This window comes from Brassica oleracea, chromosome C5, assembly GCF_000695525.1.
Source record: "Brassica oleracea var. oleracea cultivar TO1000 chromosome C5, BOL, whole genome shotgun sequence".
Classification (NCBI taxonomy): Eukaryota; Viridiplantae; Streptophyta; class Magnoliopsida; order Brassicales; family Brassicaceae; genus Brassica; species Brassica oleracea.
Genome location: NC_027752.1, coordinates 9,764,185 through 9,777,241, shown reverse-complemented (window position 1 = coordinate 9,777,241; position 13,057 = coordinate 9,764,185). Strand labels below are relative to the sequence as shown.

General features: G+C 41.6%; 6 protein-coding genes across 9 annotated transcripts in view; 3 read left to right on the top strand and 3 right to left on the bottom strand.

Moving 5' to 3' along the window:
* LOC106343772 (probable purine permease 14) overlaps nt 1-574 on the bottom strand; it is a 5,434-nt gene extending 4,860 nt beyond the window's left edge. The window contains exon 1 of one of the 2 annotated variants that reach the window (XM_013783072.1): nt 394-574. In XM_013783072.1, coding sequence (XP_013638526.1) covers nt 394-439 — 46 coding nt within the window. In that variant the 5' untranslated portion in view covers nt 440-574. The remainder of the gene's footprint in view (nt 1-393) is intronic. The other variant, XM_013783073.1, reaches the window with a different exon arrangement.
* Nucleotides 575-2,388: 1,814 nt separating this feature from the next.
* Nucleotides 2,389-3,508, bottom strand: LOC106295765 (lon protease). The gene has a single exon (XM_013731740.1). It carries the CDS (start codon nt 3,496-3,498, stop codon nt 2,653-2,655), a length of 846 nt encoding a protein of 281 aa, XP_013587194.1. The 5' UTR covers nt 3,499-3,508; the 3' UTR covers nt 2,389-2,652.
* A 115-nt stretch (nt 3,509-3,623) lies between these two features.
* Nucleotides 3,624-4,820, top strand: LOC106295763 (thioredoxin H-type 2). Of its 2 annotated transcripts, XM_013731738.1 has the most exons (4): nt 3,624-3,836; nt 3,921-4,020; nt 4,290-4,415; nt 4,510-4,820. In XM_013731738.1, exons 2-4 carry the CDS (start codon nt 3,931-3,933, stop codon nt 4,651-4,653), a joined length of 360 nt encoding a protein of 119 aa, XP_013587192.1. In that variant the 5' UTR covers nt 3,624-3,836; nt 3,921-3,930; the 3' UTR covers nt 4,654-4,820. The 2 variants fall into 2 exon arrangements, with proteins under 2 accessions (XP_013587192.1, XP_013587191.1); XM_013731737.1 differs by lacking the exon at nt 3,624-3,836 and having other exon boundaries at nt 3,884-4,020.
* A 345-nt stretch (nt 4,821-5,165) lies between these two features.
* Nucleotides 5,166-8,706, top strand: LOC106294391 (pentatricopeptide repeat-containing protein At1g19720). Of its 2 annotated transcripts, none has more exons than XM_013729943.1 (2): nt 5,166-8,001; nt 8,616-8,706. In XM_013729943.1, exon 1 carries the CDS (start codon nt 5,299-5,301, stop codon nt 7,978-7,980), a length of 2,682 nt encoding a protein of 893 aa, XP_013585397.1. In that variant the 5' UTR covers nt 5,166-5,298; the 3' UTR covers nt 7,981-8,001; nt 8,616-8,706. The 2 variants fall into 2 exon arrangements, with proteins under 2 accessions (XP_013585397.1, XP_013585396.1); XM_013729942.1 differs by lacking the exon at nt 8,616-8,706 and adding an exon at nt 8,080-8,355.
* LOC106294392 (jacalin-related lectin 3) lies at nt 8,130-11,091 on the top strand. Its single transcript, XM_013729944.1, has 7 exons — nt 8,130-8,495; nt 8,616-8,819; nt 8,906-9,352; nt 9,445-9,678; nt 9,773-10,144; nt 10,240-10,461; nt 10,555-11,091. Exons 1-7 carry the CDS (start codon nt 8,493-8,495, stop codon nt 10,855-10,857), a joined length of 1,785 nt encoding a protein of 594 aa, XP_013585398.1. The 5' UTR covers nt 8,130-8,492; the 3' UTR covers nt 10,858-11,091.
* On the bottom strand, nt 10,903-12,924 carry LOC106294393. Its single transcript, XM_013729945.1, has 5 exons — nt 12,543-12,924; nt 12,310-12,452; nt 11,965-12,236; nt 11,715-11,869; nt 10,903-11,643 (listed from the first exon to the last, which is right to left on the bottom strand). The coding sequence occupies exons 1-5, from the start codon at nt 12,811-12,813 to the stop codon at nt 11,051-11,053; spliced, it is 1,434 nt and encodes a 477-aa protein (XP_013585399.1). The 5' UTR covers nt 12,814-12,924; the 3' UTR covers nt 10,903-11,050.
* Between the last annotated feature and the right edge of the window lie 133 nt (nt 12,925-13,057).

Sequence of the window (13,057 nt, the reverse complement as noted above, 5' to 3'; positions counted from 1 at the left end):
GGATTTACCAAACACCCAAGACTGTCCCGCTGAAGAACTGTGACGACCAGCTTCACTAAAACCCAGACAACAGAAGATCCAACCGTTGAAATCCAAATCCCTTCGGTGAATCTCTAACCCACTGACTGAAGAAGCTTCCCACAAAATATCAGCCCGATCAAGTTCCGTTTGATCCTCCAAAACCAGTCTTGAAATAGCCTGACGAGTTTTCTCCTCCTTCTCTCTTCTTTCTCTCTTTTGTCTCTCTCTCTAAACTCTATTATTGTGAGTCTACAGTGCAAAGGGTCATGAGAATTATTATTATGTCTCATGCCCACTTGGTTCTCTCCATCTAGGAGGGACCCAACAGTAGAAGAGGGGATCAAGAAAAGAATCATTTGAGTAAATTATTACCATTACCTTCTGGCTTGATCTGAAAGATTGGTTGATTCTGAGCCATGGTTTGGAACTGGCTGTCGGAGATTCTTAGCGAGTTTGACTTCAGTGTAATTTCGGAGATCCGATTCGTGTGTTTGTGTTTTTGTAATATTCTTGTGTGGATGATGATATTATTGTGCTGGGGGATAATGGCAAGAGAAGTGTTTTATATACACGGAAGAGAAGTCTTCTTGGCGGCGTAATGGTCAATCAAGTGGGCTCGTGTCTACGCGTCGTTGTTTAGATATTTTGAACATCACTACGATAAGTTAAACACATATTATATGAATGAAACAATGAAAGTAATTAATCCCACACAAAGGTTATCTTTTCCACTGCCATTCATTGTACGCAGTAATTTGTTTGCCAGTTTAGAACACAGTTCTATGTTCTTCAATGCAGACAGTAATCATTCTCAGGCCAAATGAATCTCCGAGAGATTTTGAAACAAGAAATCAAGGAAGATGAATAGAGAGGCAATTCATTTGGTGCTCTTTTAGCATTTTACTTAGAATCCTAAGTCTATAAATTGATTATACGCAATCTACTCGAATGTATTAGTCGCTTTTGATCATAAAATGTCCCCACACTGTTTATACGTCGCTCTACACCTACTAGACCCTAATCTATCTCTTCAGTATTGATGAATTGATACTATATGCCCCATATACATAAAAGCTCTCAACCACACTGCATCCTATGCAAATAACACCACTCGACATCGCAATCAATTAAAACTGTAAACTTTAAAGCTTATGGTTTGACAAAGAAACTGAGGCAGCCATGGTATGGATGCATAGGTTTACGTAGCATAACCTAACTTGTGTCAACAGATTCACAAAGTCAAAGTAACTACTACTAGCCATCATGGATTATATATATTTCAGCTTTCTGTTACCCAACCATCATCTATGCCAATTTTCTACAGGTTCCTCGATGTGTAGCAGTTTTAGACCACCACCAAAGTTCTCTGATCAGAGTTTCACTATTAAAAATAAAGAAATAAAAAAAGAAAATAAGAGAGAGAGTGAAGAAAGATTCTAAAAAATGGGTTTTTAAAATATTTCTAACCACTTCTAAACTTTTAACTTCCACATGTCTTCTAACTAGCATTTTAGAATTAAAAAAATAGAAAATTTAGTTATTCAATTAAATTTTTTTTTTTTTTTAGAATATCACCTAGTTTCTAATGGTTGGAGATGCTTTTACTGCTGAAACACTATTGAGTAATTGAAACTTTGATGAAGGAAACTTCTTTAGATCTCATTTTACATGCCTTTTAATGAAATTGCAAACTCGAGACGCAAGAATTAGTATTAACAACCTTACTTGCATCACTAGACTAGTGTTTGATCATAGAGACAATCAATCAAGCAAAAACTCTTTTCTTCATCCAACTATGTGGTTCTATGATGCTATAAGGGACAAGCAAAGATTGGTATTAAAACCTTACTTGCATCACGAGACTAGTCTTTAAACATATAGACAATCAATCAATTAAACCCTTTTCTTCATATAACTATGTGGTCCTATGATGCTAGAAGGGGCAAACAAGGATTGGTGTTAAGAACCTTACTTGCATCATTAGACTCGTCTTTGATCACAGAGACAATCAATCAAGTAAAATCCTTTTCTTCATCCAGTTATGTGGTCCTATGATGCTATAAAGGCAAATGGGCTATTAAGGATCTGGCATTGAAACTCCGTTTAAGAAAACTTCTTTGGATTTCATTTTAACAGGCTTTCAATGAATATATATGCCAGCTCAAGCAATGATTTTGTATCAAGAACTTTAACTTGCATCACCAGACTATGCTTTGATTATAGAGGCAAACTCGAGAAGAAAGAATTGGTGTTAAAAACCTTACTTGAATCACTAGACTAGTCTTTGGTCACAGAGATAATCAATCAAATAAAATCCTTTTCTTCATCCAACTATGTGGTCCTATGATTAAATAGGTGCAATCAAACTTCTTTAGAAATCAATTTTAACAGGCTTTCAACGAATATACTCAAGAAGCAAATATATGGGATTAAGAACTTAAACTTGCATCACTAGACTATATGCTTTGACCATAGAGGCAATCAAGCAAAACACATTTCTTGATAAACCCAAACTATAGGATCCTATCAAACATCTCCACAATCTAGTACCTATGAAACTTTACACAATGATCAAATATAGCGTATCCAATAAACTTCAAACACCGAAGAGAGACCAGTACCGATAATAAACTAACTCGACGGGAAGACATCTTTCACAGCAGAAGCTGCAGTCAAGTAATTAAGCGTATTCCTCAGCGTCTCCCTCTCTCTCTTCAACCTCGCCGCCGTATCCTCCAGCTCCAGCAACGCCTGCTGCTCCATCGGCGCCCCTTCGAACGTGCTCCCGACGAAGAACGAGAACGGAGTCGGAAACTGATTCTTCCTCAGATCCCGCGACTCCTCCTTCTCCGCCTTCCCGTTCAACCTATTCGACAATCGAATCACTTCCTTCATCAGCACCTCCACCTCATTCGCCAACTCCTCGAGATTCTCCTCCCCGGAGGGCCGATCCTCCAGCCACGTCACCTTCGCGACTAGATAAGGCTTCGTGCGGACGAGATCCGTGACGCGGAACCGCTCCTGGCCCTTGCAGATTAGGAAGAACCGATCGTCGACGAGGCGCTCGTGCTTGATGATCTCCCCGACGCATCCGACTCCCGCCGCCGAGCCTGAGACGGCGTCGGAGTAGACGACGCCGAATCGGAGATCGGATTGGAGGAGGGTCTGCATCATGACGCGGTAGCGGTACTCGAAGATCTGGAGCGGGATGGTTGCTCCCGGGAAGAGGACGAGAGGGAGAGGGAAGAGAGGGAGCTCGACGAGGTCGTCGGATTTGGGCGGGTTGGCGTTGTTGTGGTGCTTCTCGGAGAAGGAGGAGGACGAGCATCGGAAGGAGGTTAGCTTAGAGAATCGACGGTTGGTGGTGGTGGTGCTCCGGTAAGTAGCTGGGAGAGTTAGAGGTTGGTGGTTGAAGGCGGAGAGATGCGGCGGCGTGGATTTGATGGTGGAATATGGGAGTGAGCTTGGAAGCGCCATTAGAGGGTGAGTTGTGTGGTGAGCCACAAATGAAGAGATTAAAAATTTAATGATTCCTTTATTTAAAAATTAAATATTATCTGTTGCAAAAAAAAAAAAAAAAAAAATTCTTATCTGATATTTTTAGTTCATTCGTGTGAGTCCACGTTTTAAATTTTAGATATGAGTGGAAGAGCGAGTTCGAACTTGGGACACCGGAGACCTCTTCTTCAATTGGACTTCCATCGACAATTTTTTTTATTAATAAACGTTTTCCTTGTCGTGTCTACGTGCATGAGGCTTTAGCGAGCCCACGGCCCAGCTGTATGCCATTTCGTAATAACCCTAGATGCACAGGGGTAATTCTGTCAATGTAGTTTCCTCTTTTATAAGCTAGCTTTGCTTGAGTGTGTGAGAATTTTAGGTTTTCTCAATTTTGTCAGATTAGAAGAAATGGCGGCAGAAGAGGGACAAGTGATCGGTTGCCACGCGAATGATGTATGGGCCGTGCAGCTCGACACCGCCAAACAATCCAACAAGCTGGTGAAAATTTATCTCCCTTTTTGAATATCCGACAAGCTAATATGTCGGATTGTCGGTATTGTTTCGTCTGTTTGATTTTGGAATAAGTTTTTTTTTTTTTTTCATTTCATGTGTGCGATTGGTTTAATTAGAGTATATGTTCATGGCAACATTAGGGTAGAGTGAAATAAAGGGATTGATTGATTGGCAATGTAAACCGGTCGATCTGCCATGTGGTACTTAGATGAATTTGATGGTATCATAATAGGTCTCATTGTTTTTTTTTGCAGATTGTGATAGATTTCACTGCTTCATGGTGCCCACCATGCCGCATGATTGCTCCAGTTTTCGCAGATCTGGCCAAGAAGTTCATGTCAAGTGCCATCTTCTTCAAGGTGGACGTCGATGAACTGCAGGTCAACATCACACTTATGTTTGCACTTATAATTATTTATTACACCCTATATATACATGATATTGTTATTATAACACTTGTGCTGTTTTCAACAGAGTGTAGCTCAAGAGTTTGGTGTGGAGGCAATGCCGACCTTTGTGTTCATCAAAGACGGAAATGTTGTTGATAAGGTCGTTGGTGCAAGGAAGGAAGATCTTCATGCCACAATAGCCAAGCATACTGGTGTTGCTACTGCTTAAAGTTGGTTATGAGACAATAATAAACTCCAGTTAGTTTTATTTTAAGTTTCGCTAATGGTAATGGGGATATTGTAGATTGAGTTGAATAATGTAGTAGTTAAGTGATCTCTGACTCTTTCGAGTCTGCAACAATATTATAATACATCATAAGACCATTGCCTTTATTATTTTGGTTACTGGCTTTTACTCAATATACAAAACAGAACAGTTACGGCATGATCTGTAGAAAAGCATCTCCATGAGTCCTTCATGGTCCAACTCGTGACATTTGAAGATGGCGTAAAGGAGAGAAGAGACTAAACACAAAATCAATACTATAAAACAGAGTAGAACCAGATTCATGCACCCCTCAAATGACTTGACTAATATACATAATTCGAATATATGAATCATATACTTTTACTGATCTAAGCGCTGAAATGTGCGAGCAGTCATGTGCCACGTGTCTTGAAATCATTGGTAGTTGAAATTCTTATCATGTTTCATATTTGTAGCCGAAGGATTCCCACTTACCAAAGTTCTGAATCCTTCTTCCTTATCCTCTTCTTCTTCTTCTTCTTCTTCTTCACCGGGGTGCATACTCTCTAATCTGTAAACTTTCGTCTAAAAACTAAAGAGAAGAAAGACAGAGGAGGAGGAAGAAGAATGGAGAAGCTTTTCATACCATCATTCCCCAAAACTTGTTTGAACTATCAAATCCCAGCAAAGGTAGAGACTTCACTAGAATCCCATCCAAAATCCAGGAAAAAGAATCTCTCTTTCGTCAAGAAGAAACAACCCATCATCACCCCCGACGAGCAACTCGACTACTTGTGCAGAAACGGAAGCCTCCTCGAAGCCGAGAAAGCTCTAGACTCCATGTTCCAACAAGGAACCAAGATGAAACGAAGCACTTACCTCAACCTGCTCGAATCCTGCATCGATTCCGGCTCCGTCCACCTAGGTCGTATCCTCCACGCTCGCTTCGATCAGTTCCCCCAGCCCGACGTCTTCGTGGAGACCAAGCTGTTGAGCATGTACGCGAAATGCGGGTGCCTCGTTGATGCGCGCAAGGTGTTCGATTCAATGCGTGAGAGAAACATCTACACTTGGTCTGCGATGATTGGCGCTTACTCGAGGGAGCATCGGTGGAGAGAAGTCTCTAACCTCTTTCGTATGATGATGGAGGACGGAGTTTTGCCTGACGATTTCTTGTTTCCCAAGATACTACAAGGGTGTGCTAATTGTGGAGATGTTGAGACCGGGAAGTTGATTCATTCTGTTGTTGTTAAACTCGGGATGACTTCTTGTCTTCGTGTTAGCAACTCGATTTTGGCCGTGTATGCGAAATGTGGCGAGTTGAGTTTAGCTACGAAGTTTTTTAGACGCATGGAGGAGAGAGACGTGGTTGCTTGGAACTCGGTGCTGTTAGCTTACTGCCACAACGGTAAACATGAAGAAGCTGTTGATTTGGTCGAAGAGATGGAGAAAGAAGGGATCTCTCCAGGGCTTGTTACTTGGAACATATTGATTGGAGGTTACAACCAGCTGGGAAAATGCGATGCTGCGATTGATTTGATGCAGAAGATGGAGAATTTTGGTGTAACCGCTGATGTGTTTACCTGGACAGCTATGATCTCGGGGTTGATTCACAATGGGAAGAGATATCAGGCGTTAGATACGTTTAGGAAGATGTTTTTAGCGGGTGTAGTGCCGAATGGAGTCACTATTATGAGTGCTGTGTCTGCTTGTTCGTGTTTAAAGATTCTGAACCTGGGATCAGAAGTTCACTCTATCGCCGTGAAGATGGGGTTTATGGATGATGTGCTTGTGGGGAACTCTCTGGTGGATATGTACTCAAAGTGTGGGAAACTTGAAGAAGCCAGGAAAGTTTTTGATTCGATAAAGAATAAGGATGTGTATACTTGGAACTCGATGATAACTGGTTATTGCCAAGCGGAATATTGCGGGAAGGCTTATGAGTTGTTTACAAGGATGCAGGAGGAAAATGTAAAACCAAATATCATCACATGGAACACGATGATCTCTGGGTATATTCAGAATGGAGACGAGGGTGAAGCTATGGATCTGTTTCAGAGGATGGAAAAAGATGGGAACGTTCAGAGGAATACTGCCTCATGGAACCTAATCATTGCTGGTTACATACAAAACGGAAAGAAAGACGAGGCCCTGGAGCTTTTTCGGAAAATGCAGTTCTCTCGTTTCATGCCAAATTCAGTTACCATACTGAGTCTCTTACCTGCTTGCGCTAACCTTCTGGGGGCCAAAATGGTAAGAGAGATACACGGCTGTGTGTTGCGGAGAAACCTAGATTCTGTTCATGCTGTTAGAAACTCTTTAATAGATACTTATGCTAAGTCAGGAGATATAGGATACGCAAGAACGGTATTCAAGGGTATGAAAACGAAAGACATCATAACTTGGAACTCACTGATTGGAGGCTATGTTTTGCACGGTAGCTATGGTCCAGCGCTTGATCTTTTTGATCAAATGAAGACAGAGGAGATTAAGCCGAACAGGGGAACACTTTCGAGTATCATCCTTGCACACGGTTTGATGGGAAATGTAGACGAGGGAAAGAAAGTCTTCTCCAGCATAGCGAATGATTACCATATTATTCCTGCTCTGGAACATTGTTGCGCTATGGTATCTTTGTACGGACGATCCAACAGACTTGAAGAAGCGCTGCAGTTTATCCAGGAGATGAATGTTCAGTCAGAGCCACCTATCTGGGAAAGCTTCTTAACTGCCTGCAGGATTCACGGTGATATTGACTCGGCAATCCATGCAGCAGAGCATTTGTTCTCCTTGGAACCTGAAAACCCGGTCACTGAGAATCTGGTATCCCAGATCTATGCCTTAGGTGCAAGACTTGGGAGATCTTTAGAAGGAAAGAAGCCAAGGAAAGAAAAACTGCTGAAGAAACCTATTGGGCAGAGCTGGATTGAAGCTAGAAATTTAGTTCATACATTCACGACAGGTGATCAGTCTAAATTGTGTACTGATGTGCTGTATCCATGGGTGGAAAAATTGTGTAGGATGGATGATAGAAATGACCAATACAATGGAGAACTTCTGATTGAGGAAGAAGGAAGGGAAAAAACTTGCGGATTCCACAGCGAAAAGTTTGCCATGGCTTTTGGTCTAGTTTCCTCATCGCGCGAACCTAAGACGATTAGGATCTTGAAAAATCTTAGGATGTGCCGGGATTGCCATAATACTGCAAAGTACATCTCCAAAAGATACAGCCGTGAAATATTGTTGGAGGACACAAGATGCTTGCACCACTTTAGGAATGGTGATTGTTCCTGTAAAGATTATTGGTAGAGTGATTAACCAACCACTAAGGTACTACTTAACTTGATTTAAGCAGTCGTTTTAAGGACATAGCCAACCTAATGTATCACCCTCGTATATTTTCTGCAGTTGAAGACTGAGTTAGTAGCATGGCTTGAGTAAATTTTGGTTGAAGTCTGAAAGCTCCTTATACTCCAGTGGTGCCTTGAAGTCACTTTCTTACTTATATGGGCACCGTGTAGATAGGGAACCTTACCAATTTAGGAATGGTTCAATAGTGCGTGTTTTTGTTATCCTGGAAGATATGATTCTTTGAGAATATGATTCCCTTTTCCTTCCATGACTTCCCTTGAAAGTGGAAACGCGAATGAATTGCTTGTAATGACGTGTATTCTGCATCTTTGATTTTATATATTCCAGAAAATGCCCAACCACAAACGTAACCTTTTCATCCATCATAAATACCCATCAAATGTCTAAGCTATGTAGTCAACTACTCGAGCTTCTTGCACTTGTTTTGAGTCTTTTGAGATCATCCGAGAATGGTATTGGCAACATCTTTTGTTTAGCCTGATTCTTTATTTTATGTATATGTGTTTGTGCACCTTGAAAACCTGATTTTGCAGTTATGGTGATGTGAGATTAACTTGAAGTTGTTGCTGCAGAGTGTTCAAGGAAAGCCTGCATTAGTTGGCCCATGGGGAGGCCAAGGTGGTCATGCCTGGGATGATGGAATGTTCACCACAGTAAGGCAAATAAACATAGCGCATGGCTCTAGCATAGACTCCATCCAAGTTGAGTATGACAAGAATGGAAGCTCGTTGTGGTCTGAAAAACATGGAGGAAACGGAGGCTCGAAGTTTGAAAAGGTAAGACGAAGAGACTCTTTCCTTAACTAATAGTTCTCTTAGTTTTCAGAAATTGATCACCGTTCTCGACTTCTCGTTTTGATTAGGTGACACTTGATTACCCGCATGAGTATTTGACTTCAGTACATGGAACCTATGGCAGCTATGACATCTGGGGACATGTATGTGTTCGGTCGCTTACCTTTGAGAGCAACCGCAAAAAGTATGGACCATTTGGAGTTGAGTCAGGCACATGTTTCTCATTGCCAAAATCAGAGTCGAAGGTTACTGGTTTCCATGGGAAGGCTGGTTCGTATTTAGATGCTATTGGTGTTCACCTTCAACAAATTCCTAAAGAGGATAATCCCTCCTCGAGAATTGTCATGCACTCACATCAGAATGTCCACAGTGGTGATAAGGACTTCGAATACTCAGTGATTCAAGGAAGTGTAGGTCAAAACTTTGATATATTTGTTGCACTCAAGAAGAAAGATTCAACTTTGCCTTCTCATCAACCCCGTGAACACGCAGGTGCTGAGATCACCAAAAATAAGGTGCGTTCAAAACTTTTATGTTATACACTCAGGTCTTTCTATTTTTTACCCCTTTTTGTTAACCAAAAGAGCATCAAATTTGTTTCTATCAGGTGGTGACAGATACTGAGAAGGCGCAGCCAAAAGCTGGAGGTGGTGCAAAAACATATGGACCATGGGGTGGAGCCGGTGGAATCGTATTTGACGATGGGATTTATACCGGTATTAGACAAATCAATTTGTCACGCAGTGTAGGGATTGTATCTATGAAGGTGTGTTATGATTCTAGAGGACAAGCTGTGTGGGGAAGCAAGCATGGTGGCAGGGGAAGTTTCAAACATGAAAAGGTGTGTGAATTAAATTTTTTTTTTAAGAGCTTGTTTAAAGCTAAAATACACCACAAATAACTACTATAACAGACTCTCTGTTTTTGGTTTGCAGATTGTATTTGATTACCCATCGGAGATTTTAACACATGTAACGGGAACATATGGACCGTTGATCTACATGGGACCTAATGTGATTAAGTCACTGACTTTCCATACCAACAAAGGAAAGCATGGACCTTTTGGAGAAGAACAAGGACCTTCTTTTACTCATAAAACGAATGATGCTAAAGTTGTTGGATTCCTTGGAAGAGAGGGTTTGTTTCTTGATGCAATTGGTGTTCATGTTATGGATTGCAAAATAAGTCCCCTCAAGCCATCTCCTCACAATGCAATTGTTCCACATAATAACTCTGGTGTTGCGGTAATCGAAAATTCCCCATGGGCTAACAAGCTAGTCCTTGCAGCAAACGGCCGTGGTGAAGAGGTAACTTGTAGATTCTAACTGTACTTTGGTGTATAGGGTTTCAGGATTGACACCGTAATAGCAGCTTACTTGTTGAGTTTAAATCAATTTCACAGTTTGAGCGTGGAGTCGTCAAAGAACCAACACCGAGCGGGCCTGGACCGTGGGGAGGCAACGGAGGTAAACCCTGGGACGATGGTGTATATTCAGGGATCAAGCAGATATTTGTAACAAGAGGAAATGATGCTATATCTTCATTACAAGTCGAGTATGATAGAAATGGACAATCTGTTTGGTCCGTTAAACATGGTGGTAACAATGGAGTCTTCACACACAGGGTAAACAACAATAGATTCTTCTTTCATATATAAAGCCAGTTTTCGTTATATTTGATGCATCACAATCATGCTGATCTTAAATCTCTCTTGCAGATAAAACTCGAGTATCCAAACGAGATGCTCACCTGCATTTCAGGGTATTACGGACCTCTGAACAATTCAGACAAAACTAACGTTGTCAAGTCTCTGAGTTTCTACACGAGCCGTGGCAAGTACGGTCCTTACGGTGAAGAGACCGGAACTTATTTCACTTCAACTACAACGCAAGGAAAAGTGTTGGGTTTACATGGTAGAAGCAGCGCTTACTTGGACGCCATTGGAGTTCATATGCAGCACTGGCTCGGCAACAACAGTAAGCCTCAATACAACAGAGCTTCCTGTTTCAAGGTCTACTGACAATCTTGTCTGCACAAAACAAGATATGGTCGCAAGAGTTGCAAGTAAAATAAACATCGAGTTTCCTTTCCAGATAAATAACATTGCTGTTTCTATAAACAGATGAACACCAAAAGCAAGATAAACAAGAAGAGAGTGTAAAATAAAATGTAACAACATTAGCATCTCCATGCTAAATTCTGTTTAATGATAACTATTTTGTTGTTCGTGAGTGAACTTTTGCGTGTTGCAACACTTCTCTGAGCACAGAAGCTATTCGATGAGACATATGATGTTCCATAAACATCTCTTTTACCCTCTCATACCCTTTCTTCCCCATTGTCGTCCTCATCTCCACGTTTGTTGCCAGCTTCACAATGTTTCTGGCAAGAGGTAACACACCCTCTTTACCTGCGTTGTGCAATAGACCAGTTGTTCTGTTCACTACAATCTCCATTGTTCCTCCTGCTGCGGTACCAAGTACAGGAAGCTTAAAGGCCATGGCTTCGATTGTTATTCTCCCGAAGCATTCTCCTCTGGCTTGGGAGTTTTGGACTAGAACGTCAATGGCTGCTAGATATGGCGCTACTTTCATTGTTTTGTTGACAAAATGGACAACTCTCTGAAGTTGCTTCTCTTGGACAAATCTGCGTAGCTCTGTCTCGAATTTCGTCTGTGCGCTCATGTCGCTTCCTACTACCACTGCATGCATTGTTGGTACCTCATGCTTTTTAGTCTCTTTGATTATTTCTAGACTTTCATGGAAGGCTCGGAGGAATAGGTCTTGGCCCTTTCCTCGAGATACACCTGCAATAAAAAAGACTATATAGTTCTCGAGGAAACTGAGTGACAAGAAGAGTGCTTGATAGACAGCTTACTATTGATAATGCCAAACAGTATGTCATCACTCTGCACTCCAAGAGATTCTCGAACTTGCTCACGCAAAACTTTCTTGGCGAAACTATCTTCAGCAACTTCCATCAACTCTTTGCTATTTCCTAGGTGCACGACATAAGTTTTAGGCATTTTAATCCTGTGTTACAAACAGTTCAAAGTGTAGAACATTAACGCCAAAACCCGAGATAAGAAACAAACTGAAACAAGAAGTGCAAAGAGGAGGAAACAGACCCTAAGCGATCATGAGTCCTGTTCTTCCAGTACTCAGCTGTTGCGTGCGAATCAATCATTGCCCCCGCAACAAAAGGAAGATGCTTGACTAAATCAGCCTTGAAATAATGACCTCTCATCTCATGAATCCACCAGAGGATCTTGGGAAGAACTTTAGGAACATTGTCCTTGAGAACAGCATCAAGCCATTTCCCAGCAACAGCTGTGTTCAAAACAACCAAATCAGACTTGAGAGCTGTATCTATAGCTTTCTGACTCTTCGCTGAGATAACCTAAACCAGTCAAGAAGATTGATTATGATCAGGAACTAAAAAGAACAATCATGGAATGAATTAAATCTCAAACCTTTACTCCTCGATCCAACATCTTATGTTCCAAAACATTAACCACTTCATCTGCTTCAACAGGTTTCTGATTCGTGGTCCAAACAACTTCAGCACCAACTCCTCTCAACAGAAACGCAAGCTCCATTAACAGCAAAGGTCCACCTAAAACCACAAACACTAACTTCACTTGAAAAGACGAAAACTTTAGCTCGACCCGAGATTCAGATGTAAAGAAAGAGCGAGCATTGTAACCTGAGAGGGAGAGTTCGTGAGAGACGAGTAGAACGAGCTTCGATTTCATGAAACCCAGAGGATCCGCCGATCGGATCTTCACGTCGCTGCTATCTTGCTTCTCCACGACGAATCTGCCGCATCGGTTTCCGCTGATACTGCAGGAATCGAAAGCGGATCTGACGAGAATCATTCCCACGGTTGATACAGATAAAAAGAGCAGAATCATCAGTGGCCATCTCTTCTTCTTCTGCATTGTTATCCACACACTCGTTGACGACGTCTTCCCCATTTAGTTCTCTCCGACTAGATTCACCACATCCTAGGGGTTTCCAAAGTCACAGTCCATCTCCGTGATTCCAACGTTCTCTTACGAAGAAAACTACAGTAATCGAGTGGGGAATTTGGTAGGAAGATGATGGGATCTCTGTCCCAACTTCAAGCCGTTTTCACGTAATACGAATGGACTGCTCGCCGTTGTATTAGTGGACAGGCAGGTTTTGCATTGGGCCTAAAACACCTGATATATTGGTTAT

Coding starts and splice junctions, on each gene's coding strand:
- LOC106294392 (XM_013729944.1), top strand. Junction 8,820..8,905: donor GAGGCTCGAAGTTTGAAAAG/GTAAGACGAAGA, acceptor CGTTTTGATTAG/GTGACACTTGATTACCCGCA. Junction 9,679..9,772: donor GAAGTTTCAAACATGAAAAG/GTGTGTGAATTA, acceptor TTTGGTTTGCAG/ATTGTATTTGATTACCCATC.
- LOC106295763 (XM_013731738.1), top strand. CDS start 3,931: ATGGCGGCAGAAGAGGGACAAGTGATCGGTTGCCACGCGAATGATGTA. Junction 4,021..4,289: donor CCAAACAATCCAACAAGCTG/GTGAAAATTTAT, acceptor TTTTTTTTGCAG/ATTGTGATAGATTTCACTGC. Junction 4,416..4,509: donor TGGACGTCGATGAACTGCAG/GTCAACATCACA, acceptor TGTTTTCAACAG/AGTGTAGCTCAAGAGTTTGG.
- LOC106294393 (XM_013729945.1), bottom strand. CDS start 12,813: ATGGGGAAGACGTCGTCAACGAGTGTGTGGATAACAATGCAGAAGAAG. Junction 12,453..12,542: donor TCACGAACTCTCCCTCTCAG/GTTACAATGCTC, acceptor TTGTGGTTTTAG/GTGGACCTTTGCTGTTAATG. Junction 11,870..11,964: donor AGGACTCATGATCGCTTAGG/GTCTGTTTCCTC, acceptor TTTGTAACACAG/GATTAAAATGCCTAAAACTT.
- LOC106294391 (XM_013729943.1), top strand. CDS start 5,299: ATGGAGAAGCTTTTCATACCATCATTCCCCAAAACTTGTTTGAACTAT.
- LOC106295765 (XM_013731740.1), bottom strand. CDS start 3,498: ATGGCGCTTCCAAGCTCACTCCCATATTCCACCATCAAATCCACGCCG.